The sequence below is a fragment of the Phocoena sinus genome, chromosome 4 (assembly GCF_008692025.1).
Source record: "Phocoena sinus isolate mPhoSin1 chromosome 4, mPhoSin1.pri, whole genome shotgun sequence".
Lineage (NCBI taxonomy): Eukaryota > Metazoa > Chordata > Mammalia > Artiodactyla > Phocoenidae > Phocoena > Phocoena sinus.
This window is the reverse complement of record NC_045766.1, coordinates 1,140,681-1,165,129: the sequence shown is the minus strand read 5'-3', so window position 1 is coordinate 1,165,129 and position 24,449 is coordinate 1,140,681. Positions and strand designations below refer to the sequence as shown.

Genomic DNA, 24,449 nt, shown 5'->3' with positions numbered 1-24,449 from the left:
AGGAAGGGTCGTGCCAGCTGGGTAGTCATGGGCACATCCCTTAGCCTCTCTGAGGCTTCGTTTCTTTGTCTGTAAAATGGGTTTAAAATTGCCTACCTGGGAAGGGGATGAAGTGAGGCACTGTAGACATGGCTCCCAGTACGATGCTGAAGATACTCAGAAATACCCTCCCCACTGCAGGTGTGAGGCGCTTATACGGACCACGGGGTTTTTCAGTACCACTCACCCCCCCTCCCTTTTCCCTCCCTCCCCATCTCTTTCCTTTCACCTTTTCTCCTCTCCCTGCGCCTGTGCCTTGCTTTTACCCTGCCCTCAGCTCCTGCCCCAGGCGGCCTTGTGGTCCTCACGGTGTGGACCCAGACCCAGGAACCTGCCAGCTCTCAGATCGCCCGGGGCTCTCAGGAAGGACCAGGCCGAATCCTCTTAGAGCGGATCAGATCATGCCCTGGGTCGTTTGCAGCACAGACTCCCAGGTCAGGGTGGTGGCAGACACAGCAGGCAGTGTCCAGCCTGGCAACCCTGGGTCCCCGGGCAGTGCGGGTTGCATGACCTAGTTTTATCTGTCAGCCTCCCTGGGTCCCAGGTTCCTTCCCCAGGAGACCCTTGCCTGAGCCAGAGCTCTGAGTGCCCCTCGAATCTGTGTCATCTGAGAGGCTGTGCTGTGGGACGACCACCCAGCATGGAGGCCAAGACCATGCCCATGAGGTCCAGGGCCAGACAAAGTGTGGGGATGAGGGCTGCGGGCAGATAAAGGATGAATGAATGAACAGCTTTCCAGGCTGAGGGGTCATGATGCATAGATTATTACTTTTTAAAACTGTAAGTAATAAAAGACTATATGACTAATACAGAAAGTTTAGGAAGCAGAAAAACGTGAAGGGACAACACCCCAAATCCCGTCCCCTTGGAGATGAATTGCTTCGAAAGTGCCAGTTAAGGGAATTCCCTGGTGGTCCAGTGATTAGGACTCTGTGCTCTCACTGCTGAGGGCCCAGGGTCGATCCCTGGTGGGGGAACTAAGATCCCACAAGGTGGGGCCAAAAAAAAAAAAAAAAAAAAAAAGGTGCCAGTTAATTCAGAAAACTGAAAAGCAAAAAAATGAACCAAAAGGCCCAGCTAGGAATCCCTGGCTCCATTCTGGGACGTGTCTCCCAGGAAAAAGGGGTTTCCCTGTAGCGCCTTTCAGGCCATCCACTCTGGAACTGCGGGGAACCTGCCCGGAAAAATTCTTCCAGGAACGAGTCCAGATAGGAAGTTCCCTCCGAACAAACAGGCTCTAGGCCCTCTGGGTGAGCTGAGCTCTCCTTAGGAACCAGCTGGCGGCTGCAGCGTAGACAGACAAGTCCCCCGGCAGCCACCCCCTCGCCTCGGGAGATGTGCTGGTCGTATCTCCTGCCCCCGACCCCCATCCCTTCCCAGGCAGCATCGGGTAGCGCAGCCCTGGCCACGAATGACCCTGGTCTGTCTGCTCTCTCGTCTGCAGCGGTCAGGAATGACAGAAACAAGAAAAAGAAGGAGCCTTCGAAGCAGGAATGCACGGAGAGCTACGAAATGACGGCCGAGCTGGACGATCTCACGGAGAAGATCCGGAAAGCCCACCAGGAAACCTTCCCCTCGCTCTGCCAGCTGGGCAAGTACACCACGGTGAGAGGCCCCGCCCACCCCGCCGCGCACGCGCACTCGCACTCGCACTCGCACTCGCACTCGCACGCAGACGCACGTGCGCACGCTCCCCGCCCCGACTCTGGCAGGCCCGAGCAGAGGAAGGAGACGCCGCGGCCGGTCCTCCGGGCTGGGGTCGCAGCAGCCGCCGAGTAGGGTGGGCGTTTCCTCCCGCTTGGTCAGGACGTACAGGTTGGGCACGTGCGAGGCTCCGGGCCAGGGTGAGTGAGACGTGGCTGCTGCTCGCGGGGATCCACAGCCACGTGAAGGGGCTGAGGAGGGCCAGGGAGGCGGCCGGGGGTTCCGGCGGCGGACACCGGTGCGGAGCCTAGCGGGGACGGAGGGCCGAGCTGAGCCTTTCACGGTCCCCGCTCCAGCTGGAAGAGCCCGCCCCGGGGACTGGGCCTCCCCCGCCCAGCGTCTGGCTCCACAGAAGGTCTGGGGTCGGGGGTGGGGGGGAGGGGGCGGCTGGGAAGGCGAAGGGGCACCGAGCTGGGAGGTCCCCGTCTGCTCCCTGTGCTTCCCTGGGAATGGCCTCGCTGAGGGAGAGGTGATGAGAAGGGGGTGGGGGACAGGTGAGGTCACAAGGCAGGAGGCCTTGTCGGCTGGTCTGGATGTGCTGGTGGAGATGTCTTTAGGTACTTGAATTTTTTAGTGGCTTTTGCATGTGTTTTGTGCGCTGACGTGTATTCCCAGCATGCGGCGTTCAATAATATTTGTCGACTGAATGAGTGAGTGCAACTAGAATGTTGTTCTGGCCTCTTCAGTGGCTCACGTTGCCCGTCCAAGATGCTGGTAGACGCGCTTTTTAAAATCCAAGCATTGCAGTGTTTGCTGGTTTGATTGAGACGTGCTAGAAAAAGAATAGTAGGGAAGGTCATGGGGATAAAAAGGTGAAATGATGATGCGGGCGGGGCCTAAGAACAGCAAGTGGGGCACCGAGGCTGCACGGTGGGTGGCACCAGCTTCTAAAGAGCCGGCGCTGGACTTAGCCGCAAGTCCCCTGGCTGAGCTGTCCGGAGAAGAAGAACCTAGAGCTTGCTCCCCAGTCCTCCGCCAGCTTACAAAGCACCTGGCAGCTATTAAATGCAGGTTCTGGTTCAGCACGTGTGGGCGGGCGTTGCTCACAGGCTCCCAGGTGCTGCTGGTCTGCAGACCACACTCTGAGTAGCAAAGGCCACGAGCGTACTTCGAGTAGCGAGGCCCAGGACGATTTTCTGGGCCCCCAGGCCTTGGGGTCAGGAACAAGGAGAGACGCTGGCCAGTCTGTGAAGCTGCTGGCCTGGCCTGCTGTTGACTCAGCGGACGAGTCCCCTTTGCGGACAGGGGCGCCGCCCAGCCCAGAGCAGACACAGGACGGGGCGGCATCGGGAGCCTTGAGGTCGGCCTGCGAGGGAAGGCAGGCCCGGAGACCTGGGTGGCGGGTGACGCCGTGAGTCAGGAGCAGGGGTGCTAGGAGTGAATGTGGTTTAAATCCTGCTCTGCCGCCAACCGGCCGTTCGACCGTGTGCGCGTTACTTCACTTCCCTCGGCCTCGTTTTTGAATTTCAGTCTGAAGTGGTGGAGAGAAGTCGACAGTTTGTGATCAGGAGTCTTTATTGTTGTTACGGTCATCGTTACTACAGCCAGTACTCACTGAGCGTTTCCTCCGTACCAGAGGCCGCGCTGCGTACTCTCGCTGTGTGAATTCTTTTACTCCTTACGGAGGCAACGCGAGGCGGGTGCAGCGCCCCGTATGACAGAGGAATAAGTCACTTTCCCCACGCCCCGTAGCCAGCGGGTGTCCTTGGACGTGGGCAGTCTGACTCCGGGGCAGCTCTTCTAACCCCACACGGCACACTGTGTCTCAGGAGGGTGGGTGACAAGGCAGGGTGGACACGGGGGACACCAGGCGTCTAGCTAGGAGGACGGGTCTGTTACCCAGGGATAAATCAACTTTCCCTCCAGAAAACAGAGTAAAAGAGAACAGTCCCAGCAGGGAGGGCTTCCTGGAGGTGGAAACTTGTAAGCCAGGTCCCGTGGTGAGAGACAACCCGTGGGGTCATTTGCTGCCCTCCAGGGGCCCCAGCCCTCTTCCCCGGGTTGGGGTGTCAGGGTGGCCTCGTCCGTGCCCCAGACTCTGCCTCACCTGGTCACCAGGTGAAGTGGCCGCCACTCTGGTCTGGAGGAGGGCAGGGCACACACAAGTACACACGCCCTGGTGCAGCCTGGGACCAAAGCGCCCCCTTGGGACCGTCATCCCTCTGCGGGTCAGCACAGTCAGGGACTTTGGTCGGCCTCTCTGGGCCCTTCCCCACCTTCCCTCCCCCAGGCCTCCTGGCGGAATCCGAGAGCCTCTCCTTCTGGATTCTCTTTGTGCCCGAGGTCTGATTTCACCTGCTTCCAGGCCAGTGGGGCCGCTGCCCCGCCTCTGTTAGGGCCCTGCCGGCATCCCGCATCCCTGTGGCTCATCCTGCAGCCCCACGACGACGCTGCCTCGAGGCTTTTTGCGCCTGTGGGGCAGCGTGCTTCACACGGCGGGGGGGCAGAGGGGGGCGGGGTCGACACTCCTGGGAGCAGCCCCGGCCCGACGGCTCCCAAAGCTCTCCAACAAGGTGGAGCCCGGTGCCCATGGCCCTTCCCCAGTCCTCTCCCAGTGCTTCCCAGGACCTCTGCCCACATAAGGTGCTCGCGTTGGCATCCTAGTCTCAGGGTCTGCTTCCAGCCCCAGGCAGGGGCTTCCCGGAGAGCCACCAGCGCCCCTTCCCTGCCCCCTCGGTCCCCAGTGAGGGCCCTTAGTCCTAAGCGCTTTGCAGGGGCGCCTCTTTGGATCCAGCAGGGAAAGTGGCCGTACCCGTCCCGTCTCCAGGAGACGACCCCTAACCACGGGGTGGCCTGACGCCCTGCAGGCACTGCTGCTTCCTCCAGCCCTTCTCTCTGTGCACAGATCTAGCTCTGTTTTTACTGTACGCAGTCCTTTCGGGAAGTAGGCGCAGGTGTAAACAAAGAGCAGCAGCCATGACACATCCTTTGCAGGCACTTGGCCATGGGGCGAGCGCTTTCCATAAGGAGCTTGTCGACGGGCAGCTGCTTCCACTGCGAGGGGACTTCGGTGCCTTTGCCCGGCTGGCATCCCTGTCAGGTGGCTTTGGAATAAACGGGCAGGGAGGAATTAGAAAGGCAGCTAGCTGCCCGCCTACAGATCCTTGAAAGAGTAGCTCCTTTTTCTTCCTCATTAGGGTCGATTTGGGACCCTGGTCAGGACCCAGGAACGGGAGGGGAGGGCAGGAAGCTGGCACCCACCCCCCACGCCTGGGCCTGGACAGGGTGCTCGCCTGCAGGCTCAGCGCCGGGCTCTTTGGCAAGGCTTCTGACCAGTGACCTTCCTGAAAAGCAAGGGGGCAAGGGGGGACTCTGGGGACCAGGGTGGGGCTGTGGACAATGCAGTCTCCAAAGAGTACACAGCCCAGCTCTGGGGGTGTTTACTCTTCTTCCTCGGCGACCGTGACCCTGGCATCCAGGCTTTAGGGCTTCCTAGGCCCAGGTTCACATCTTGCCTGTGATGCTTGGGAGCTCCGTGACCTTGGCGTCGTCGCTGGCCCAGGTGTCTTGGGGGGGAGGGGTCCAGGAGCACCCCTGAAACATTAGCTTCAGGGAAGTCCTGCACCGTCTCCCTCGCTTCTAGCCAGACGTCCAGGAAACACTTGGGGGCCCTCAGAGCCCCGCCCCTGCCCCACCCCTGTCTTTCCCCCTCGGTGGCAGGGCGGTTGCCACATGGTTAGAAGCGTGTGTGTTGGGGCCTCTGTGTGTCGTCTTCCTGCGGATGGACATGCCCAGCTGGCAGTTGGCGTGTGTCTGTGGACCGCGGACGCCGGCCCGCGCATCACGTCCTCGTCCTGGCGGTGCCGAGCACCTTTCAGCCTCTGGGGTTTCTCACCGGGGGACGGGCTTCCGGAGACAAAGTTCAGGCCGTGCGGTGCCCCGAGAGGGTGGGCCCAGGGCCCCAGCACGAGCTGCCTCTGCGCTGGCCGGTGGGCACTGACGCAGCTGCCAGGTGCGGGTGTCCTGAGGACTAGAGGGAGTTCCTCGTACAGTGCTTAGAGCGGGGCCTGGCTCCCGGTGAGCCCCGGAGGAGGGCTTGTTCCAGGAGGAGCATGCCCAGTGGACGCCGGGAGCATTCTACAGGTGGAGCTTGAAAGGACATCAGCTTCTCAGGACGGTCGGCGGGCAGAGACTCTGGACCCGGGCCCCCGGTGTTCCAGCCACCCCTGGGAACCTTAGCTCCTCGCTCCTTTTAAGACTTTCTGCGTTTCCTCCTTGGCTGAGAAGGACAAGCAGCCCTGGCTGAAGCACTGTAGTGCCTGCAGCTGCCACAGACGGGCTTAAAGACACCGCGATGCCACCTCCATTTACGGGCCTCGTTCTGAAAGTAGCCGGTCAGAGAAGCAGCAGAGAAGCGCACGGCAGTGGGAAGGGGTCCGTTTGCTTGACCAAAGTGGCCCTTTAACTGGATCTCGTGGTGGGGTTGGGCTTCACCGGTGCTCAGGGGGGCCGGGGGGCAGCGGCTGCCTCTGCCCCTCTGCTGTGTCCCGCTCCCCTGTGCTGCCGGCGAGGCCCCTCCCAGCCCGAGCCTTTCCCTTTCTCCCCCTCCCCTGGTTTCGGGATCGGCCCCCACCCAGGGCCCCCCTAACCGCCTTCACTCCCCCGAGACGGGCCGAGCTCTGCACTGTCTGCGCTGGAGGATAGCGTATAAGCCATTAAGCTCATGCCGTGTGAGTCCAGCAACCAGAATGATAAGACGCCAGGTTATTCTGTGTTTTCTCAACTGCCTCTTCCCTTCGGTTTGCATGGTGGTGAGTTAGATTCACATGCCATTAAGACGGCTGTGCATTATTTTTAATAGAAGGATGGCGGGCCCGGTGCGTGATGAAGTCTCCTCGTACGAGGCTGATGGAGGCTCCGTTCACACGTGCTGGGCCGGGCAGTGGATGGGCGCTGCGGTGACATGACTTCCTGCTGTCTGCTCACCTCTGTGCCCCTCCCCTCCCGCGTCATCTTCCCACAAACCAGGCGAGCCGACGATTACGTTGAATTACAGACGCAGTGGCCACATGCTTTGGCTCAAGCTCCTCCGGGTGCGCTGTGTCCCCAGGTCCTTGGGGACGGATGGGGTGAAGTGACGGGCAGGACGCTGGCCCTTCCCGCAGGAGCGCCAGGGGGCAGCCAGCCTCCACCTGTTTTAGGGCCTCTGTGCCACCCCATATGCAAACTTCCCTTTCAGCTTCGCCGCCAACCTTAAAAACACAGGTCAGGGCTTCCCTGGTGGCGCAGTGGTTGAGAGTCCGCCTGCCGATGCAGGGGACACGGGTTCGTGCCCCGGTCCAGGAAGATCCCACATGCCCGCGGAGCGGCTGGGCCCGTGAGCCATGGCCACTGAGCCTGCGCGTCCGGAGCCTGTGCTCCGCAACGGGAGAGGCCACAACAGTGAGAGGCCCGCGTACCACAAAAATAAAAAAACAAGAAAAACACAGCTCATTTTATAGACTACGTGGATGTGTCCCCGGGTGTCAGGGGCCCAAGCGCCAGCCTCAACCTTGCCAGTTGCCGCACGTCTGGCGCCCCCCGGGGCCGCCAGAGGCCCCGGCCCAGGGCAACCTCGTCCTCGCATGGTGGTTGCCCTGAGACATCCTACACGAGCGTGGACTCATGGAAGCCTCATTCACTCACTCATTCACTCAACAAATGTTTTGAGCCCCTGCTGTGTACCGGGCGCTGTTCTGGACACTGAGGACGCGGCAGTGACAGTGAGGCAGGAAGTAAACGGGAGTGTGCGTCGGGGGCTGCGGACTGGGACCACAGAGCAGGTGTGGGGTCCACAGAGTCGTCGGGCGGGGGCTCAGGTTTGCCCAGCCGGGAAGGAATGAACAGTGCATCTGCGGGCAGAGCAGGCCGGGGAGAGGGGCGCGCCCGCTGGTCCAGGGACAGCAGGGCCCTGTGGAGCCGGGGGAGATGCGAGAGAGCGGGCCGGCCTTGCAGGCCGCGGAGAGGACTTTGCCTTTCCGTCTGCGTGAGATGAGAGATCATTGCAGATGTTGAGCAGCACAGTGACTTGCTCTGACTTGCGTTTTTGAAGGATCCCTTTATTCCTCTGGTAAAAGAACAGGACTGTGCGGAGGTCAGGGTAGAGTGAGGGCGACCCATGAGGAGCTGTCGCAGTAATCCAGGCAGGAAGCGTTGGTGGCCGTGGGGGCGGGCCCCCTTCTCTACATCGTGACCGTTCTTTGGGTGGAGAATGTGAAGCTCTCACACCTAAACCATCTCAAGCTGTAACTGAACGTTAGTTAGAATTCTTCCTGTTGCAGGTGATAGAAACCAAACTCAAACTGACTTAGGCTAAAAAATAAAATCCTGGTGTGGGTCAGGCGTGGTTGGATCCAGCATCTCAGGAAGGGCCTCTCTTCCCACGGTTCGTCTCGGCTCTCCTGAGGTGGCAGAGCCACTAGTCCAGGTTACAAGTGGTGGCTCCTCCCCCGTTTGCTTCATGTACTAGCTGGAGTGGTCGCTGAACAGAGGTTCCCGCATCTGTTAGTTGATTATCCAGCGGCACAGGGATAAGATTCTGAGCATTTTTAAAAAATGACGCTAAGCTAAAAGGTCACCTCTCCCCCACCTTCCGGAGGCTCCCCGTGAAGAGTGAATTGTCAGCACGTTCGATGGGAAACATGTTCGGTCCCCTGCCTTCCACTTGGCTTCCCACAACTACCCCTGACGGTGTTTTCTCTCCTTCGTAGAATTCCAGTGCCGACCATCGAGTTCGACTGGATCTGGGCCTCTGGGACAAATTCAGTGAACTGGCTACCAAGTGCATTATTAAGATCGTGGAGTTTGCTAAACGTCTGCCAGGCTTCACTGGCTTGACCATCGCAGACCAAATCACCCTGTTGAAGGCGGCCTGTTTGGACATCCTGGTATGTGGCCTGAGCCCGCCATCGGGGTGGGCAGGGAGGAGGGGTTGAGGCACCCTGGATCCCTAGCCTCTCCTTCTGTTTGCCCAATGGCCAGAGGTGTCCCCGGAGACTGGACAGAAGCTTCGTATTCTCTCCCCAGTGTGGGCGCCCCTCTGTGTGGCCTGGGAAAGGGCCCCAAAACCCTTCAGTGCCACACTGTGGCTCCAGGGCCCTGGAGGGGTGAGGCGCATCCCAGCCCGGCCTCTGCAGGCCCCGGCCCCAGTGCCGGTGTCGTCGGGCAGGGAAGCACTAGAGGTGGCAGGGGCGTGTCCCGCCTGGGGAAGTGTGTGCTGGCCTCTGGAGGAGGTGGGGGGCAGCCCCCAGGGATGCGTCACAATGTAGGGAAGGTAAGATGAGCTTTTGAGGTGCTTTAAAAGCGTAGTTTTTCTTTTTATTAACGTCTTTCATAGCTTTGGTATAAACAGTTCTGCAAAGCAAATACTGTAACTGGACGCAACGCACACCACGCCTCCCACAGTCCCTCTCGGGAGGAGAGGGGGCTCAGGATGGGGCAAGTTGTGCAGGAAGCTCGAATGTTTGTATCTTTTCACCGGGAACCGGATCTCAGGAGGAGTGGTAACGGTTACTCTGTAACCTACAGGGGCCGGGGGTCACGAGAGTATCTGTGATACTTTTCTTCTCATGAAATCAGAGGGTCTTGGATGGACCTAGGAACATTCAGAAAAGATGAAACATCAGAGCAGCATTAATCTGTCACATACGGGGACTGCCCTGGTGGTCCAGTGGTTAGGACTCTGTGCTTCCACTGCAGGGGGCACGGGTTCCATCCGTGCTCGGGGAGCTAAGGTCCTGCAAGCCACACGGCCAAAAACCCAAAATCTGTCACATACCCACACGCTGTCGAGTTTGCAAACCTCAGCTCATCTGAGCCGCACGTGACAGAGTGGGCCGGGGGTGGAGACCCCAGCCCGTTTTACAGGAGGACTGCAGACCAGGTGAGCCACATGAGTGCTGGGTCGCACGCCAGCGGCGTGAGAGGCATTGCAGCTCTGAGGCCCTAGAAGCCACAAGCGGGGGCTGGGCCTGGGGACAGAGCCTGCCCGGCCCCCTGGGTGAGGGGCAGCATTGCCTGTGGGTCAGCGATTGTAGGGGATAGTTCTGGGGGCAGTGAACAACGGAGCGCCGGTGTGTCCTCACGAGTGCCCGAGCGTGAGGCGCTCCGCCAGTTTCGCCTGAGCCGCTGGACGCTGCCACGCGGCGGCACCGCAACCATGGGGTCCTGACCCTGTGCCTCATGGCCACTGTGGGGCCTGGGACCTCCCGACTCTCTGGCTTTGGCCTGTGCCTGCTTCTTGGTCCTCCTTTTGTCTGGTTGCCAGGTGGCGGCCGTTTGTGATTCCCTCCCCTGCCGCCCTTCGGGAAAGGACGGGTGAGAGGATGCTCTGAGGTCCTCGGGGTGGGAAGGGCCTAAGATCTTGCCACAGCGGCAGGTACTCAGGGATCAGAGCCCCACCCGGGCCCCAGCAGCCGTCTCCCCGCATCTCACACTGACTCGGAACCCGGCAGCTCTCCTCCCTTTGCCCTCGGGGGACTTAGGAAGGACAGGAGCCACTTTCCGTGACCCCTCCTGGCCTCAGTGTACCTGTGTGTAAGATAGGAATGCGAGTCAACCAGGGGAGGCCCTTCTGCGGGCTCACGCGGCCCTGGTGGAGCGTGGATCAGGTGGGGGGCTCGGCAGTGAAAGCAGGGACGGGGTCGGCAGGGCACGCAGGGCGGAGTCCAGGCTCTGGGCCGGCAGTCGGGAGACCTTTCCACTGCTCCCACTGGCCTTTCGGGGTGCAGTGTGGGGTTGGCGTGCAGAGGGGAGAAGCCCTAGTGGGGGCAGGGCAGGATCTCCAGTCAGATGAGACAGGCAGAAGGAATACTTATTTGGCCCCAGACAAGTTCATGTCCAAAAATTTCTAGCAAAAGCACAAGATCCTGAAAAACACACAACGTCAAAGAGCATCTCTTGAGTGAGGATATCAACTGGTTGATGGTAGAGGCGGCCTCTCAGCGAAGCCACTGGTGTGTGGCGGGAGTGGGCCCGCGAGGCGCAAGGATGGGCACACACGGGCTGCAGCTGTTCTCAGCCCCTAGGAAGGAGAGTCCCGGGGCACCAGGCCTGGCCGCGTGCTGCCCCCGTGGCCACCAGCGCCTGTGCTGTGTCTCCTGCAGGACAGGCCGAGGAGGCCTGGGCGGGGGTGGGGTCTGGTTGACAGTCCCGAGGAGTCCGCCCGCACTCCCCTCTGCCATCCACCCGCGCCTCGCTCCTGGCCACGCAGCGGTGACTGCCCTGCCTGGTTTCCAGCACCACCTGTGGCTCTGGGGCCCCGCTAGGGAGGGCTGTTCCTGCGTGAACCTGTCCCCCCAGGGACTCAGTGGAGACAGGACCCCGGCCTGAGAGGGGCCAGCTCTGCTCTCGGAGGCCCAGCTGCCTGTGCCGTTGCAGGATCCAGGGTCCCTGTGAGAAAAGCCACGGCCTGCTGGCCTCAGGGTACTGAGCGGTCCCTGCAAGATGGGCGTGCTGGGACCGGACTTCCGGGCTCACACCCTGGCTCTGCCCCTCCGAGCAGCCCCGCTGAAGTGGGTGTGACGGTAGCTCCTCCCCAGTAAGGGACAACGGATGGGGTTAGTGCACGGGGAGCACTTGGCTCAGTACCTGGCACTTAGGAAGAGCTCCTTTATCATAGCCGTCATCCTCCTTACCACCACCATCATCGCCGCTAAGCCCAGACACGCGTGTCTGCACGTGTAGGTGTGTACACAGACGTCCACACGCTGCTGTCTGGAGCTGTGCTGGAGTGCAGCCGGTCTGAGTGCTGTGGTGTTAAAGGAAGTACATGGTTTCAGACTTCGTGTTTAATAATACGAAATATCTCCTCGATGATTCTTTATGTTCTTAAAACAGTAGGCTGGATCTGTTAGGTTAACTAAAATATGTTATTAATTTTTTTTGATTTTTTTATTTTATATTGGAGTACAGTTGACTTACCATATGTTAGTCTCAGGTGTACAGCAAAGTGAGTCAGTTATACATATACATCTATCCATTCTTTCTCAGATTCTTTTCCCACATAGGTCATTACAGAGTACTGAGTAGAGTTCCCTGTGCTCTACAGTAGGTCCTTGTTGGTTATCTGTTTTATATATAGCAGTGTGTATATGTCAATCCCACGCTCCTACTAATTTATCCTTTCCCCCACCTTTCCTCTTTGGTGACCGTAAGTTTGTTTTCGAAGTCTGTGAGTCTTGTTTCTGTTTTGTAAATAGGTTCATTTGTATCGTTTTTTTAGATTCCATATGTAAGCGATATCATGTGACATTTGTGTTCTTCTGTGTGACTTGCTTCGTTTAGTAGGTATAGTCTATAATCTCTAGGTGCATCTGTTGCTGCAGATGGCATTATTTCATTCCTTTTTCTGCTGAGTAATACTCCGTTGTATGTATGTACCACATCTTCTTTATCCATTCCTCTGTCGACGGACATTTAGGTTGTTTCCATGTGTTGGCTATTGTAAGTGGTGCTGCTGTGAACACGGGGGCACATGCATCTTTTTGAACGATAGTTTTCTGAGGATATATACCTAGGAGTGGGGTTGCTGGATCATATGGCAGCTCTATTTTTAGTTTTTTAAGGAACCTCCATACTGTTCTCCGTAGTGGCTGTATCAGTTTACATTCCCACCAACAGTGCAAGAGGGTTCCCCTTTCTCCACAACCCCTCCAGCATTTATTGTTTGTAAACTTGTTCATGATGGCCGTTCTGACCGGTGTGAGGTGATACCTCATTGTAATTTGATGTGCATTTCTCTAATAATGAGCGATGTTGAGCATCTTTTCATGTGCTTTTTGGCCATCTGTATGTCTTTTTGAAGAAATATCTCTTTAGGTTTTCTCATTTTTTTATTCTGTTGTTTTTTTGATACTGAGCTGCATGCGCTGTTTGTATATTTTGCAGATTAACCCCTTGTCGGTCACTTTGATTGCAAATATTTTCTCCCATTCTGTGGGAGAAAATGGGTTTTTTTGTTTTGTTTATGGTTTCCTTTGCTGTGCAAAAGCTTTTAAATTTAGTTAGGTCCCATTTGTTTATTTTTGTTGTTATTTTCATGACACTAGGAAGTGGATCCAAAAAGATATTGCTGTCCAAGCATTTCTTCCAAGCGTGTTCTTCCTATGTTTTCCTCTAAGCGTTTTATAGTATCTGGTCTTACATTTAGGTCTTTAATCCGTTTTGAGCTTATTTTTGTGTATGGGGTTAGGGAGTGTTCTAATTTCATTCTTTGACGTGTAGCTGTTCAGTTTTCCCAGCACCACTTATTGAAGAGACTGTCTTTTCTCCATCATATAGTCTTGCCTCCTTTGTCATAGATTAATTGACCATAGGAGCATGGGTTGAATTCTGTGCTTTCTATCCTGTTCCATTGATCTATATTGCTGTTTTTGGTGCCAGTACCATATTGTCTTGATTACTGTAGCTTTGTAGTACAGTCTGAGGACAGGGAGTCTGATTCTTCCAGCTCCATTTTTCTTTCTCAGGATTGCTTTGGCCATTCGGGGTCTTATGTGTTTCCATACAAATTTTAAGATTTTTTTGTTGTTGTTCTAATTCTGTGAAACATACCATTGGTAATTTAATAGCAATTGGGTTGAATCTGTAGATTGCCTTGGGTAGTATATTCATTTGACAATATTGATTCTTCCAATCCAAGAACATGGTGTATCTTTCCACCTGTTTGTGTCATCTTCAGTTTTGTTCATCTGTGTCTTACAATTTTCAGGGTACAGGTCTTTTGCCTCCATAGGTAGGTTTATTCCTAGGCATTTTATTCTTTTCTATTGCAACGATAAGTGGGATTGTTTCCTTAATTTCTATTTCTGATCTTCCATTCTTAAGAAATGCAAGAGATTTCTGTGTACTAATTTTGTATCCTGCAACTTTACCAGATTCATTGATAGGCTCTAGGAGTTTTCTGGTAACCTCTTTAGGATTTTTTATGTATAGTATCATGTCATCAGCAAACAGTGACAGTTTAACTTTCTTTTCCAATGTGGATTCCTTTTATTTCTTTTTCTTCTCTGATAGCCATGGCTAGGACTTCCAAAACTATGTTGAATAAAAGTGGCAAGAGTGGACAGCCTTGTCTTGTTTCTGATCTTAGAGGAAATGCTGTCAGCTTTTCACCACTGAGAGTGATGTTTGCTGTGGTTTTGTCATATATGACCTTTATTATGTTGATGTAGGCTCCCTCTCTGCCCACTTTCTGGAGAGTTTTTTTTATCATAAATGGGTGTTGACTTTTTTTTTTTTTTTGAAATTTGATGTGTCTATTTATTTATTTATTTTTTTTAGCATCTTTATTGGGGTATAATTGCTTTACAATGGTGTGTTTCTGCTTTATAACAAAGTGAATCAGTTATACATATACATATGTTCCCATATCTCTTCCCTCTTGGGTCTCCCTCCCTCCCACCCTCCCTATCCCACCCCTCCAGACGGTCACAAAGCACTGAGCTGATCTCCCTGTGCCATGCAGCTGCTTCCAAATAGCTATCTACCTTACGTTTGGTAGTGTATATATGTCCATGCCTCTCTCTCGCTTTGTCACAGCTCACCCTTCCCCCTCCCCATATCCTCAAGTCCGTTCTCTAGTAGGTCTGTGTCTTTATTCCTGTCTTACCCCTAGGTTCTTCATGACAATTTTTTCGCTTAAATTCCATATATATGTGTTAGCATATGGTATTTCTCTTTCTCTTTCTGACTTACTTCACTCTGTATGACAGACTCTAGGTCTATCCACCTCATTACAAATAGCTCAGTTTCGTTTCTCTTTATGGCTGAATAATACTCCATTGTATATATGTGCCACATCTTCTTTATCCATTCATCCGATGATGGGCGCTTAGGTTGTTTCCATCTCCGGGCTATTGTAAATAGAGCTGCAATGAACATTTTAGTACATGACTCTTTTTGAATTATGGTTTTCTCAGGGTATATGCCCAGTAGTGGGATTGCTGGGTCATATGGTAGTTCTATTTGTAGTTTTTTAAGGAACCTCCATACTGTTCTCCATAGTGGCTGTACCAATTCACATTCCCACCAGCAGTGCAAGAGTGTTCCCTTTTCTCCACACCCTCTCCAGCATTTACTGTTTCTAGATTTTTTGATGATGGCCATTGTGACTGGTGTGAGATGATATCTCATTGTAGTTTTGATTTGCATTTCTCTAATGATTAATGATGTTGAGCATTCTTTCATGTGTTTGTTGGCAGTCTGTATATCTTCTTTGGAGAAATGTCTATTTAGGTCTTCTGCCCATTTTTGGATTGGGTTGTTTGTTTTTTTGTTATTGAGCTGTATGAGCTGCTTGTATATTTTGGAGATTAATCCTTTGTCAGTTGCTTCATTTGCAAATGTTTTCTCCCATTCTGAGGGTTGTCTTTTGGTCTTGATTATGGTTTCCTTTTCTGTGCAAAAGCTTTGAAGTTTCATTAGGTCCCATTCGTTTATTTTTGTTTTTATTTCCATTACTCTAGGAGGTGGGTCAGAAAGGATCTTGCTGTGATTTATGTCATAGAGTGTTCTTCCTATGTTTTCCTCTAAGAGTTTGATAGTTTCTGGCCTTACATTTAGGTCTTTAATCCATTTTGAGCTTATTTTTGTGTATGGTGTTAGGGAGTGATCTAATCTCATACTTTTACATGTACCTGTCCAGTTTTCCCAGCACCATTTATTGAAGAGGCTGTCCTTTCTCCACTGTACATTCCTGCCTCCTTTATCAAAGATAAGGTGTCCATATGTGTGTGGGTTTATCTCTGGGCTTTCTATCCTGTTCCATTGATCTATCTTTCTGTTTATGTGCCAGTACCATACTGTCTTGATTACTGTTGCTTTGTAGTATAGTCTGAAGTCAGGGAGCCTGATTCCTCCAGCTCCTTTTTTCGTTCTCAAGATTGCTTTGGCTATTCGGGGTCTTTTGTGTTTCCATACAAATTGCGAAATTTTTTGTTCTAGTTCTGTGAAAAATGCCAGTGGTAGTTTGATAGGGATTGCATTGAATCTGTAGATTGCTTTGGGTAGTAGAGTCATTTTCACAATGTTGATTTTTCCCATCCAAGAACATGGTGTATCTCTCCATCTATTTGTATCATCTTTCATTTCTTTCATCAGTGTCTTATAATTTTCTGCGTACAGGTCTTTCGTCTCCTTAGGTAGGTTTATTCCTAGATATTTTATTCTTTTTGTTGCAATGGTAAATGGGAGTGTTTTCTTGATTTCACTTTCAGATTTTTCATCATTAGTATATAGGAATGCCAGAGATTTCTGTGCATTAATTTTGTATCCTGCTACTTTACCAAATTCATTGATTAGCTCTAGTAGTTTTCTGGTAGCATCTTTAGGATTCTCTATGTATAGTATCATGTCATCTGCAAACAGTGACAGCTTTACTTCTTCTTTTCCGATTTGGATTCCTTTTATTTTCTTTTCTTCTCTGATTGCTGTGGCTAAAACTTCCCAAACTGTGTTGAATAAGAGTGGTGAGAGTGGGCAACCTTGTCTTGTTCCTGATCTTAGTGGAAATGCTTTCAGTTTTTCACCATTGAGGATGATGTTTGCTGTGGGCTTGTCATATATGGCCTTTATTATGTTGAGGAAAGTTTCCTCTATGCCTGCTTTCTGGAGGGTTTTTATCATAAATAGGTGTTGAATTTTGTCAAAAGCTTTCTCTGCATCTATTGAGATGATCATATGGTTTTTCTCCTTCAATTTGTTAATATGGTTTATCACATTGATAGATTTGCGTATATTGAAGAATCCTTGCATTCCTGGAATAAACCCCACTCGATCATGGTGTATGATCCTTTTAATGTGCTGTTGGATTCTGTTTGCTAGTATTTTGTTGAGGATTTTTGCATCTATGTTCATCAGTGATATTGGCCTGTAGTTTTCTTTCTTTGTGACATCCTTGTCTGGTTTTGGTATCAAGGTGATGGTGGCCTCGTAGAAGGAATTTGGGAGTGTTCCTCCTTCTGCTATATTTTGGAAGAGTTCGGGAAGGATAGGTGTTAGCTCTTCTCTAAACGTTTGATAGAATTCACCTGTGAAGCCATCTGGTCCTGGGCTTTTGTTTGTTGGAAGATTTTTAACCACAGTTTCAATTTCAGTGCTTGTGATTGGTCTGTTCATATTTTCTATTTCTTCCTGATTCAGTCTTGGCAGGTTGTGCATTTCTAAGAATTTGTCCATTTCTTCCAGATTGTCCATTTTATTGGCATAGAGTTGCTTGTAGTAATCTCTCGTGATTTTTTTTTATTTCTGCAGTGTCAGTTGTTACTTCTCCTTTTTCATTTCTAATTCTATTGATTTGAGTCTTCTCCTTTTTTTTTCTTGATGAGTCTGGCTAGTGGTTTATCTATTTTGTTTATCTTCTCAAAGAACCAGCTTTTAGTTTTATTGATCTTTGATATTGTTTCCTTCATTTCTTTTTCATTTATTTCTGATCTGATTTTTATGATTTCTTTCCTTCTGCTAGCATTGGGGTTTTTTTGTTCTTCTTTCTCTAATTGCTTGAGGTGCAAGGTTAGGTAGTTTATTCGAGATGTTTCCTGCTTCTTAAGGTGGGCTTGTATTGCTATAAACTTCCCCCTTAGAACTGCTTTTGCTGCATCCCGTAGGTTTTGGGTCGTTGTGTCTCCATTGTCATTTGTTTCTAGGTATTTTTTTATTTCCTCTTTGATTTCTTTAGTGATCACTTCATTATTAAGTAGTGTATTGTTTAGCCTCCATGTGTTTGTATTTTTTACTGATCTTTTCCTGTAATTGATATCTCGTCTCATGGCATTGTGGTCAGAAAGGATACTTGATACAATTTCAGTTTTCTTAAATTTACCAAGGCTTGATTTGTGACCCAATATATGATCTATCCTGGAGAATGTTCCATGAGCACTTGAGAAAAATGTGTATTCTGTTGTTTTTGGATGGAGTGTCCTATAAATATCAATTAAGTCCATCTTGTTTAATGTATCATTTAAAGCTTGTGTTTCCTTATTTATTTTCATTTTGGATGATCTGTCCATGGGTGAAAGTGGGGTGTTAAAGTCCCCTACTATGAATGTGTTACTGTCGATCTCCCCTTTTATGGCTGTTAGTATTTGCCTTATGTATTGAGGTGCTCCTATGTTGGGTGCATAAATATTTACAATTGTTATATCTTCTTCTTGGATCGATCCCTTGATCATTATGTAGTGTCCTTCTTTATCCCTTTTAATAGTCCTTATTTTAAAGTCTATTTTGTCTGATATGAGAATTGCTACTCCAGCTTTCTTTTGGTTTCCATTTGAATGGAATATCTTTTTCCATCCCCTTACTTTCAGTCTGTATGTGTCTCTAGGTCTGAAGTGGGTCTCTTGTAGACAGCATATATACGGGTCTTGTTTTTGTATCCATTCAGCCAATCTGTGTCTTTTGGTGGGAGCATTTAGTCCATTTACATTTAAGGTAATTATCGATAAGTATGTTCCTATTCCCATTTTCTATATTGTTTTGGGTTCGTTATTATAGGTCATTTCCTTCTCTTGCGTTTCTTGTCTAGAGAAGTTCCTTTAGCATTTGTTGTAAAGCTGGTTTGGTGGTGCTGAACTCTCTCAGCTTTTGCTTGTCTGTAAAGGTTTTAATTTCTCCATCAAATCTGAATGAGATCCTTGCTGGGTAGAGTAGTCTTGGTTGCAGGTTTTTCTCCTTCATCACTTTCAGTATGTCCTGCCACTCCCTTCTGGCTTGTAGGGTTTCTGCTGAGAGATCAGCTGTTAACCTTATGGGGATTCCCTTGTGTGTTATTTGTTGTTTTTCCCTTGCTGCTTTTAATATGCTTTCTTTGTATTTGATTTTTGACAGTTTGATTAATATGTGTCTTGGCGTATTTCTCCTTGGATTTATCCTGTATGGGACCCTCTGCGCTTCCTGGACTTGATTAACTATTTCCTTTCCCATATTAGGGAAGTTTTCAACTATAATCTCTTCAAATATTTTCTCAGTCCCTTTCTTTTTTTCTTCTTCTTCTGGAACCCCTATAATTCGAATGTTGGTGCGTTTCATGTTGTCCCAGAGGTCTCTGAGACTGTCCTCAGCTCTTTTCATTCTTTTTTCTTTATTCTGCTCTGCAGTAGTTATTTCCACTACTTTATCTTCCAGGTCACTTATCCGTTCTTCTGCCTCAGTTATTCTGCTATTGATCCTATCTAGAGTGGTTTTAATTTCATTTATTGCGTTGTTCATCGTTGCTTGTTTCATCTTTAGTTCTTGTAGGTCCTTGTTAACTGTTTCTTGCATTTTGTCCATTCTACTTCCAAGATTTCGGATCATCCTTACTATCATTATTCTGAATTCTTTTTCAGGTAGACTGCCTATTTCCTCTTCATTTGTTAGGTCTGGTGGGTTTTTATCTTGCTCCTTCATCTGCTGTGTGTTTTTCTGTCTTCTCATTTTGCTTATCTTACTGTGTTTGGGGTCTCCTTTTTGCAGGCTGCACGTTCGTAGTTCCCGTTGTTTTTGATGTCTGTCTCCAGTGGCTAAGGTTGTTTCAGTGGGTTGTGTAGGCTTCCTGGTGGAGGGGACTAGTGCCTGTGTTGTGCTGGATGAGGCTGGATCTTGTCTCTCTAGTGGGCAGGTTCACGTCTGGTGGTGTGTTTTGGGGTGTCTGTGGCCTTATTATGATTTTAGGCAGCCTCTCTGCTAATGGGTGGGGTTGTGTTCCTGTTTTGCTAGTTGTTTGGCATAGGTTGTCCAGCACTGTGGCTTGCTGGTCGTTGAGTGAAGCTGGGTGCTGGTAATAAGATGGAGGTCTCTGGGAGATTTCCACCGTTTAATATTATGTGGAGCTGGGAGGTCTCTTGTTGACCAGTGTCCTGAAGTTGGCTCTCCTACCTCAGAGGCAGAGCCCTGACTCCTGGGCTGGAGCACCAAGAGCCTTTCATCCACACGGCTCAGAATAAAAGGGAGAAAAAGTAGGGAGAATTAGTAGAAGTATGAGGAAAGAAAGAAGGAAAGGAGGAAAGGAAGAAAGGAAGAAAGAAGCAAAGAAGGAAAGAAAGGAGGGAGGGAGGAAGGAAGGAAGGAGGGAAAGAAGGAGAAAATGTAGAGAGAGTTAGTAGAAGTGTGAGGAAGGAAAGGAAGGAAGGAAGAAAGAAGGAAAGAAAGGGAGGAAGGAAGGAAGGAGGGAGAGAAGGAAAAAGACAGAAAGAAAGAAGATACAGTAAAAATAAAGTTTAATATAGTTATTGAACTAAAAAATATTTAGAAAAAAAAAAAAAAAGGGACGGATAGAACCCTAGGACAAATGTTGGAAGCAAAGCTATACAGAGAAAATCTTACACAGAAGCATACACATACGTGTTCACAAAGAGAGGCAAAGGGGGAAAAATCATAAATCCTGCTCCCAGAGACCACCTCCTCAACCTGGGGTGATTCGCTGTCTAAAGGAGGGAAGGAAGGAAGGAAAGAAAGAAAGAAAGAACGAAGGTAAAGTACAATAAAGTTATTACAATTAAAATTATTAAGAAAAAAAAATTTTTTTTAAAAACCATGGACGGATAGAGCCCTAGGACAAATGGTGGAAGCAAGAGTATACAGACAAGATCTCACACAGAAGCATACACGCACACATTCACAAAAAGACGAAAAGGGGAAAAAATCACAGATCTCGCTCCTAAATTCCACCTCTTCAATTTGGGACCACTCCCTGTCTATTCAGGTATTCCACAGATGCAGGGTACAGCAGGTTGATTGTGGAGCTTCAATCCGCCGCCTCCGCGGCTGCCGGGAGAGACCTCCCCCTCTCCTCCCTGCTCTCACAGCTCACAGGAGCTCAGCTTTGGATTTGGCCCTTCCCCTGCACGCAGGTCACTGGAGGGCGTCTGTTTTTTGCTCAGACAGGACGGGGTTAAAGGAGACGCTGATTCGGGGGCTCCGGCTCACTCAGGCCGGGGGTTGGGGGATGGGGGAAGGAGGGGCACTGCGTGCGGGGCGGGCCTGCGGCGGCAGAGGCGGCATGACGCTGCGGCAGAGGCCGGCGTGACGCTGCACCAGCCTGAGACCCGCCGTGCGTACTCCCGGGGAAGTTGTCCCTGGATCCCGGGAACCTGGCAGTGGCGGCCTGCACAGGCTCCGCGGAAGAGGGGCGCGGAGAGTGACCTGTGCTCGCACACAGGCCCCCTGGTGGCGGCAGCAGCAGCCCTAGCGTCTCCCGCCCGTCTCTGGGGTCCGCGGTTTTAGCCGCGGCTCGCGCCCGTCTCTGGGGTTTGCGCTTTCAGCCGCGGCTCGCGCCCGTCTCGGGGGCTCGCGCCCTCAGCCGCGGCTCGCGCCCGTCTCTGGGGTTTGCGCTTTCAGCCGCGGCTCGCGCCCGTCTTGGGGGCTCGCGCCCTCAGCCGCGGCTCGCGCCCGTCTCTGGGGTTCGCGCTTTTAGCCGCGGCTCGCGCCCGTCTCTGGAGTTCCTTTAAGCAGCGCTCTTAAACCCCTCTCCTCGCGCACCAGGAGACAAAGAGGGAAGAAAAAGTCTCTTGCCTCTTCGGCCGGTGCAGGCTTTTCCCCGAACTCCCTCCCGGCTAGTCGTGGTGCACTAACCCCTTCAGGCTATGTTCAAGCCGCCAACCCCAGTCCTCTCCCTGAGCTCCGTTCAAAACCAAAACCCGAGCCTCAGCTCGCAGCCCCGCCCGTCCCGGTGGGTGAGCAGCAAGCCTCTCGGGTTGGTGAGTGCTGGTCGGCACCGATCGTCTGTGCAGGAATCTCCCCGCTTTGCCCTCCGAACCCGTCGCTGTGCACCACTCCGCGGTCCCGAAGCTCCCCCCTCCGCCTCCCGCAGTCTCCGCCCGCGGAGGGGCTTCCTAGTGTGTGGAAACTTTTCCTCCTTCACAGCTCCCTCCCACTGGTGCAGGTGCCGTCCTTATTCTTTTGTCTCTGTTTTTTCTTTTTTTCTTTTGCCCTACCCAGGTATGTGGGGAGTTTCTTGCCTTTTGGGAGCTCTGAGGTCTTCTGCCAGCCTTCAGTAGGTGTTCTGTAGGAGTTGTTCCACGTGTAGATGTATTTCTGGTGTATCCGTGAAGAGGAAGGTGATCTCCACGTCTTACTCTTCCGCCATCTTCCAACCCCTCTGTCACATCCTTGTCTGGTTTAGGTATCAAGGTGATGGTGGCCTCGTAGAATGAATTTGGGAGTGTTCCTCCCTCTGCTATATTTTGTAAGAGTTTGAGAAGGATAGGTGTTAGCTCTTCTCTAAATGTGTGATACAATTCGCCTGTGAAGCCATCTGGTCCTGGGCTTTTGTTTGTTGGAAGATTTTTAATCACAGTTTCAATTTCAGTGCTTGTGATTGGTCTGTTCATATTTTCTATTTCTTCCTGATTCAGTCTTGGCAGGTTGTGCATTTCTAAGAAATTGTCCGTTTCTTCCAGGTTGTCCATTTTATTGGCATAGAGTTGCTTGTAGTAATCTCTCATGATCTTTTGTATTTCTGCAGTGTCAGTTGTTACTTCTCCTTTTTCATTTCTAATTCTATTGATTTGAGTGTTCTCCCTTTTTTTCTTGATGTGTCTGGCTAATGGTTTATCTATTTTGTTTATCTTCTCAAAGAACCAGCTTTTAGTTTTATTGATCTTTGCTATTGTTTCCTTCATTTCATTTATTTCTGATCTGATTTTTATGATTTCTTTCCTTCTACTAACTTTGGGGTTTTTTTGTTCTTCTTTCTCTAATTGCTTTAGGTTCAAGGTTAGGTTTTTTATTCGAGATGTTTCCTGTTTCTTGAGGTAGGCTTGTATTGCTATAAACTTCCGTCTTAGAACTGCTTTTGCTGCATCCCATAGGTTTTGAGTCGTTGTGTCTCCACTATCATTTGTTTCTAGGTATTTTTTTATTTCCTCCTTGATTTCTTCAGTGATCACTTCGTTATTAAGTAGTGTATTGTTTAGCCTCGATGTGTTTGTATTTTTTACAGATCTTTTCCTGTAATTGACATCTAGTCTCATGGCATTGTGGTTGGAAAAGATCCTTGATACAATTTCAATTTTCTTAAATTTACCAAGGCTTCATTTGTGACCCAAGATATGATCTATCCTGGAGGATGCTCCATGAGCACTTGAGAAAAATGTGTATTCTGTTGTTTTTGGATGGAGTGTCCTATAAATATCAATTAAGTCCATCTTGTTTAATGTATCATTTAAAGCTTGTGTTTCCTTATTTATTTTCAGTTTTGATGATCTCTGTCCATTGGTGAAAGTGGGGTGTAAAAGTCCCCTACTATGACTGTGTTACTGTCGATTTCCCCTTTTATGGCTGTTAGTATTTGCCTTATGTATTGAGGTGCTCCTATGTTGGGTGCATAAATATTTACAATTGTTATATCTTCTTCTTGGATCGATCCCTTGATCATTATGTAGTGTCCTTCTTTGTCTCTTCTAATAGTCTTTATTTTAAAGTCTGTTTTGTCTCATATGAGAATTGCTACTCCAGCTTTCTTTTGGTTTCCATTTGCATGGAGTATCTTTTTCCATCCCCTTACTTTCAGTCTGTATGTGTCTCTAGGTCTGAAGTGGGTCTCTTGTAGACAGCATATATATGGGTCTTGTTTTTGTATCCATTCAGACAATCTGTGTCTTTTGGTGGGAGCATTTAGTCCGTTTACATTTAATGTAATTATCAATATGTATTTTCCTATTCCCATTTTCTAAATTCTTTTGGGTTCGTTATTGTAGGTCTTTTCCTTCTCTTGTGTTTCTTGCCTAGATAAGTTCCTTTAGCATTTGTTGTAAAGCTGGTTTGGTGGTGCTGAACTCTCTCAGCTTTTGCTTGTCTGTAAAGGTTTTAATTTCTCCATCAAATCTGAATGAGATCCTTGCTGGGTAGAGTAATCTTGGTTGCAGGTTTTTCTCCTTCATCACTTTAAATATGTCCTACCAGTGCCTTCTGGCTTGCAGGGTTTCTGCTGAGAGATCAGCTGTTAACCTTATGGGGATTCCCTTGTGTGTTATTTGTTGTTTTTCCCTTGCTGCTTTTAATATGCTTTCTTTGTATTTAATTTTTGACAGTTTGATTAATATGTGTCTTGGCGTATTTCTCCTTGGATTTATCCTGTATGGGACTCTCTGTGCCTCCTGGACTTGATCAACTATTTCCTTTCCCATATTAGGAAGTTTTCAACTATAATCTCTTCAACTATTTTCTCAGTCCCTTTCTTTTTTTCTTCTTCTTCTGGAGCCCCTATAATTCGAATGTTGGTGCGTTTCATGTTGTCCCAGAGGTCTCTGAGACTGTCCTCAGTTCTTTTCATTCTTTTTTCTTTATTCTGCTCTGCAGTAGTTATTATCACTGTTTTATCTTCCAGGTCACTTATCTGTTCTTCTGCCACAGTTATTCTGCTATTGATCCCATCTAGAGTATTTTTCATTTCATTTATTGTGTTGTTCATCATTGTTTGTTTCATCTTTAGTTCTTCTAGGTCCTTGTTAAATGTTTCTTGCATTTTGTCTATTCTATTTCCAAGATTTTCGATCATCTTTTTTTTTTTTTTTTTTTTTTGCGGTACACTGGCCTCTCCCGTTGCGGAGCGCAGGCTCCGGACGCGCAGGCTCAGTGGCCATGGCTCACGGGCCCAGCCGCTCCGCGGCATGTGGGATCTTCCCGGACCGGTGCACGAACCCGCGTCCCCTGCATCGGCAGGCGGACTCTCAGCCACTGCGCCACCAGGGAAGCCCCTTGATCATCTTTACTATAATTATTCTGAATTCTTTTCCAGGTAGACTGCCTAT

The 24,449-nt window shown here is 50.1% G+C and overlaps 1 protein-coding gene across 4 annotated transcripts in view; it reads left to right on the top strand.

The window, feature by feature from the left end:
* The window catches only part of RARB (retinoic acid receptor beta), a 445,419-nt gene that overhangs the window by 405,333 nt on the left and 15,637 nt on the right, over window positions 1-24,449 (top strand). For all 4 annotated transcript variants that reach the window (XM_032629585.1, XM_032629588.1, XM_032629587.1 and 1 more), the window contains exons 4-5: window positions 1,484-1,644; window positions 8,433-8,609. In XM_032629585.1, coding sequence (XP_032485476.1) covers window positions 1,484-1,644; window positions 8,433-8,609 — 338 coding nt within the window. The remainder of the gene's footprint in view (window positions 1-1,483; window positions 1,645-8,432; window positions 8,610-24,449) is intronic.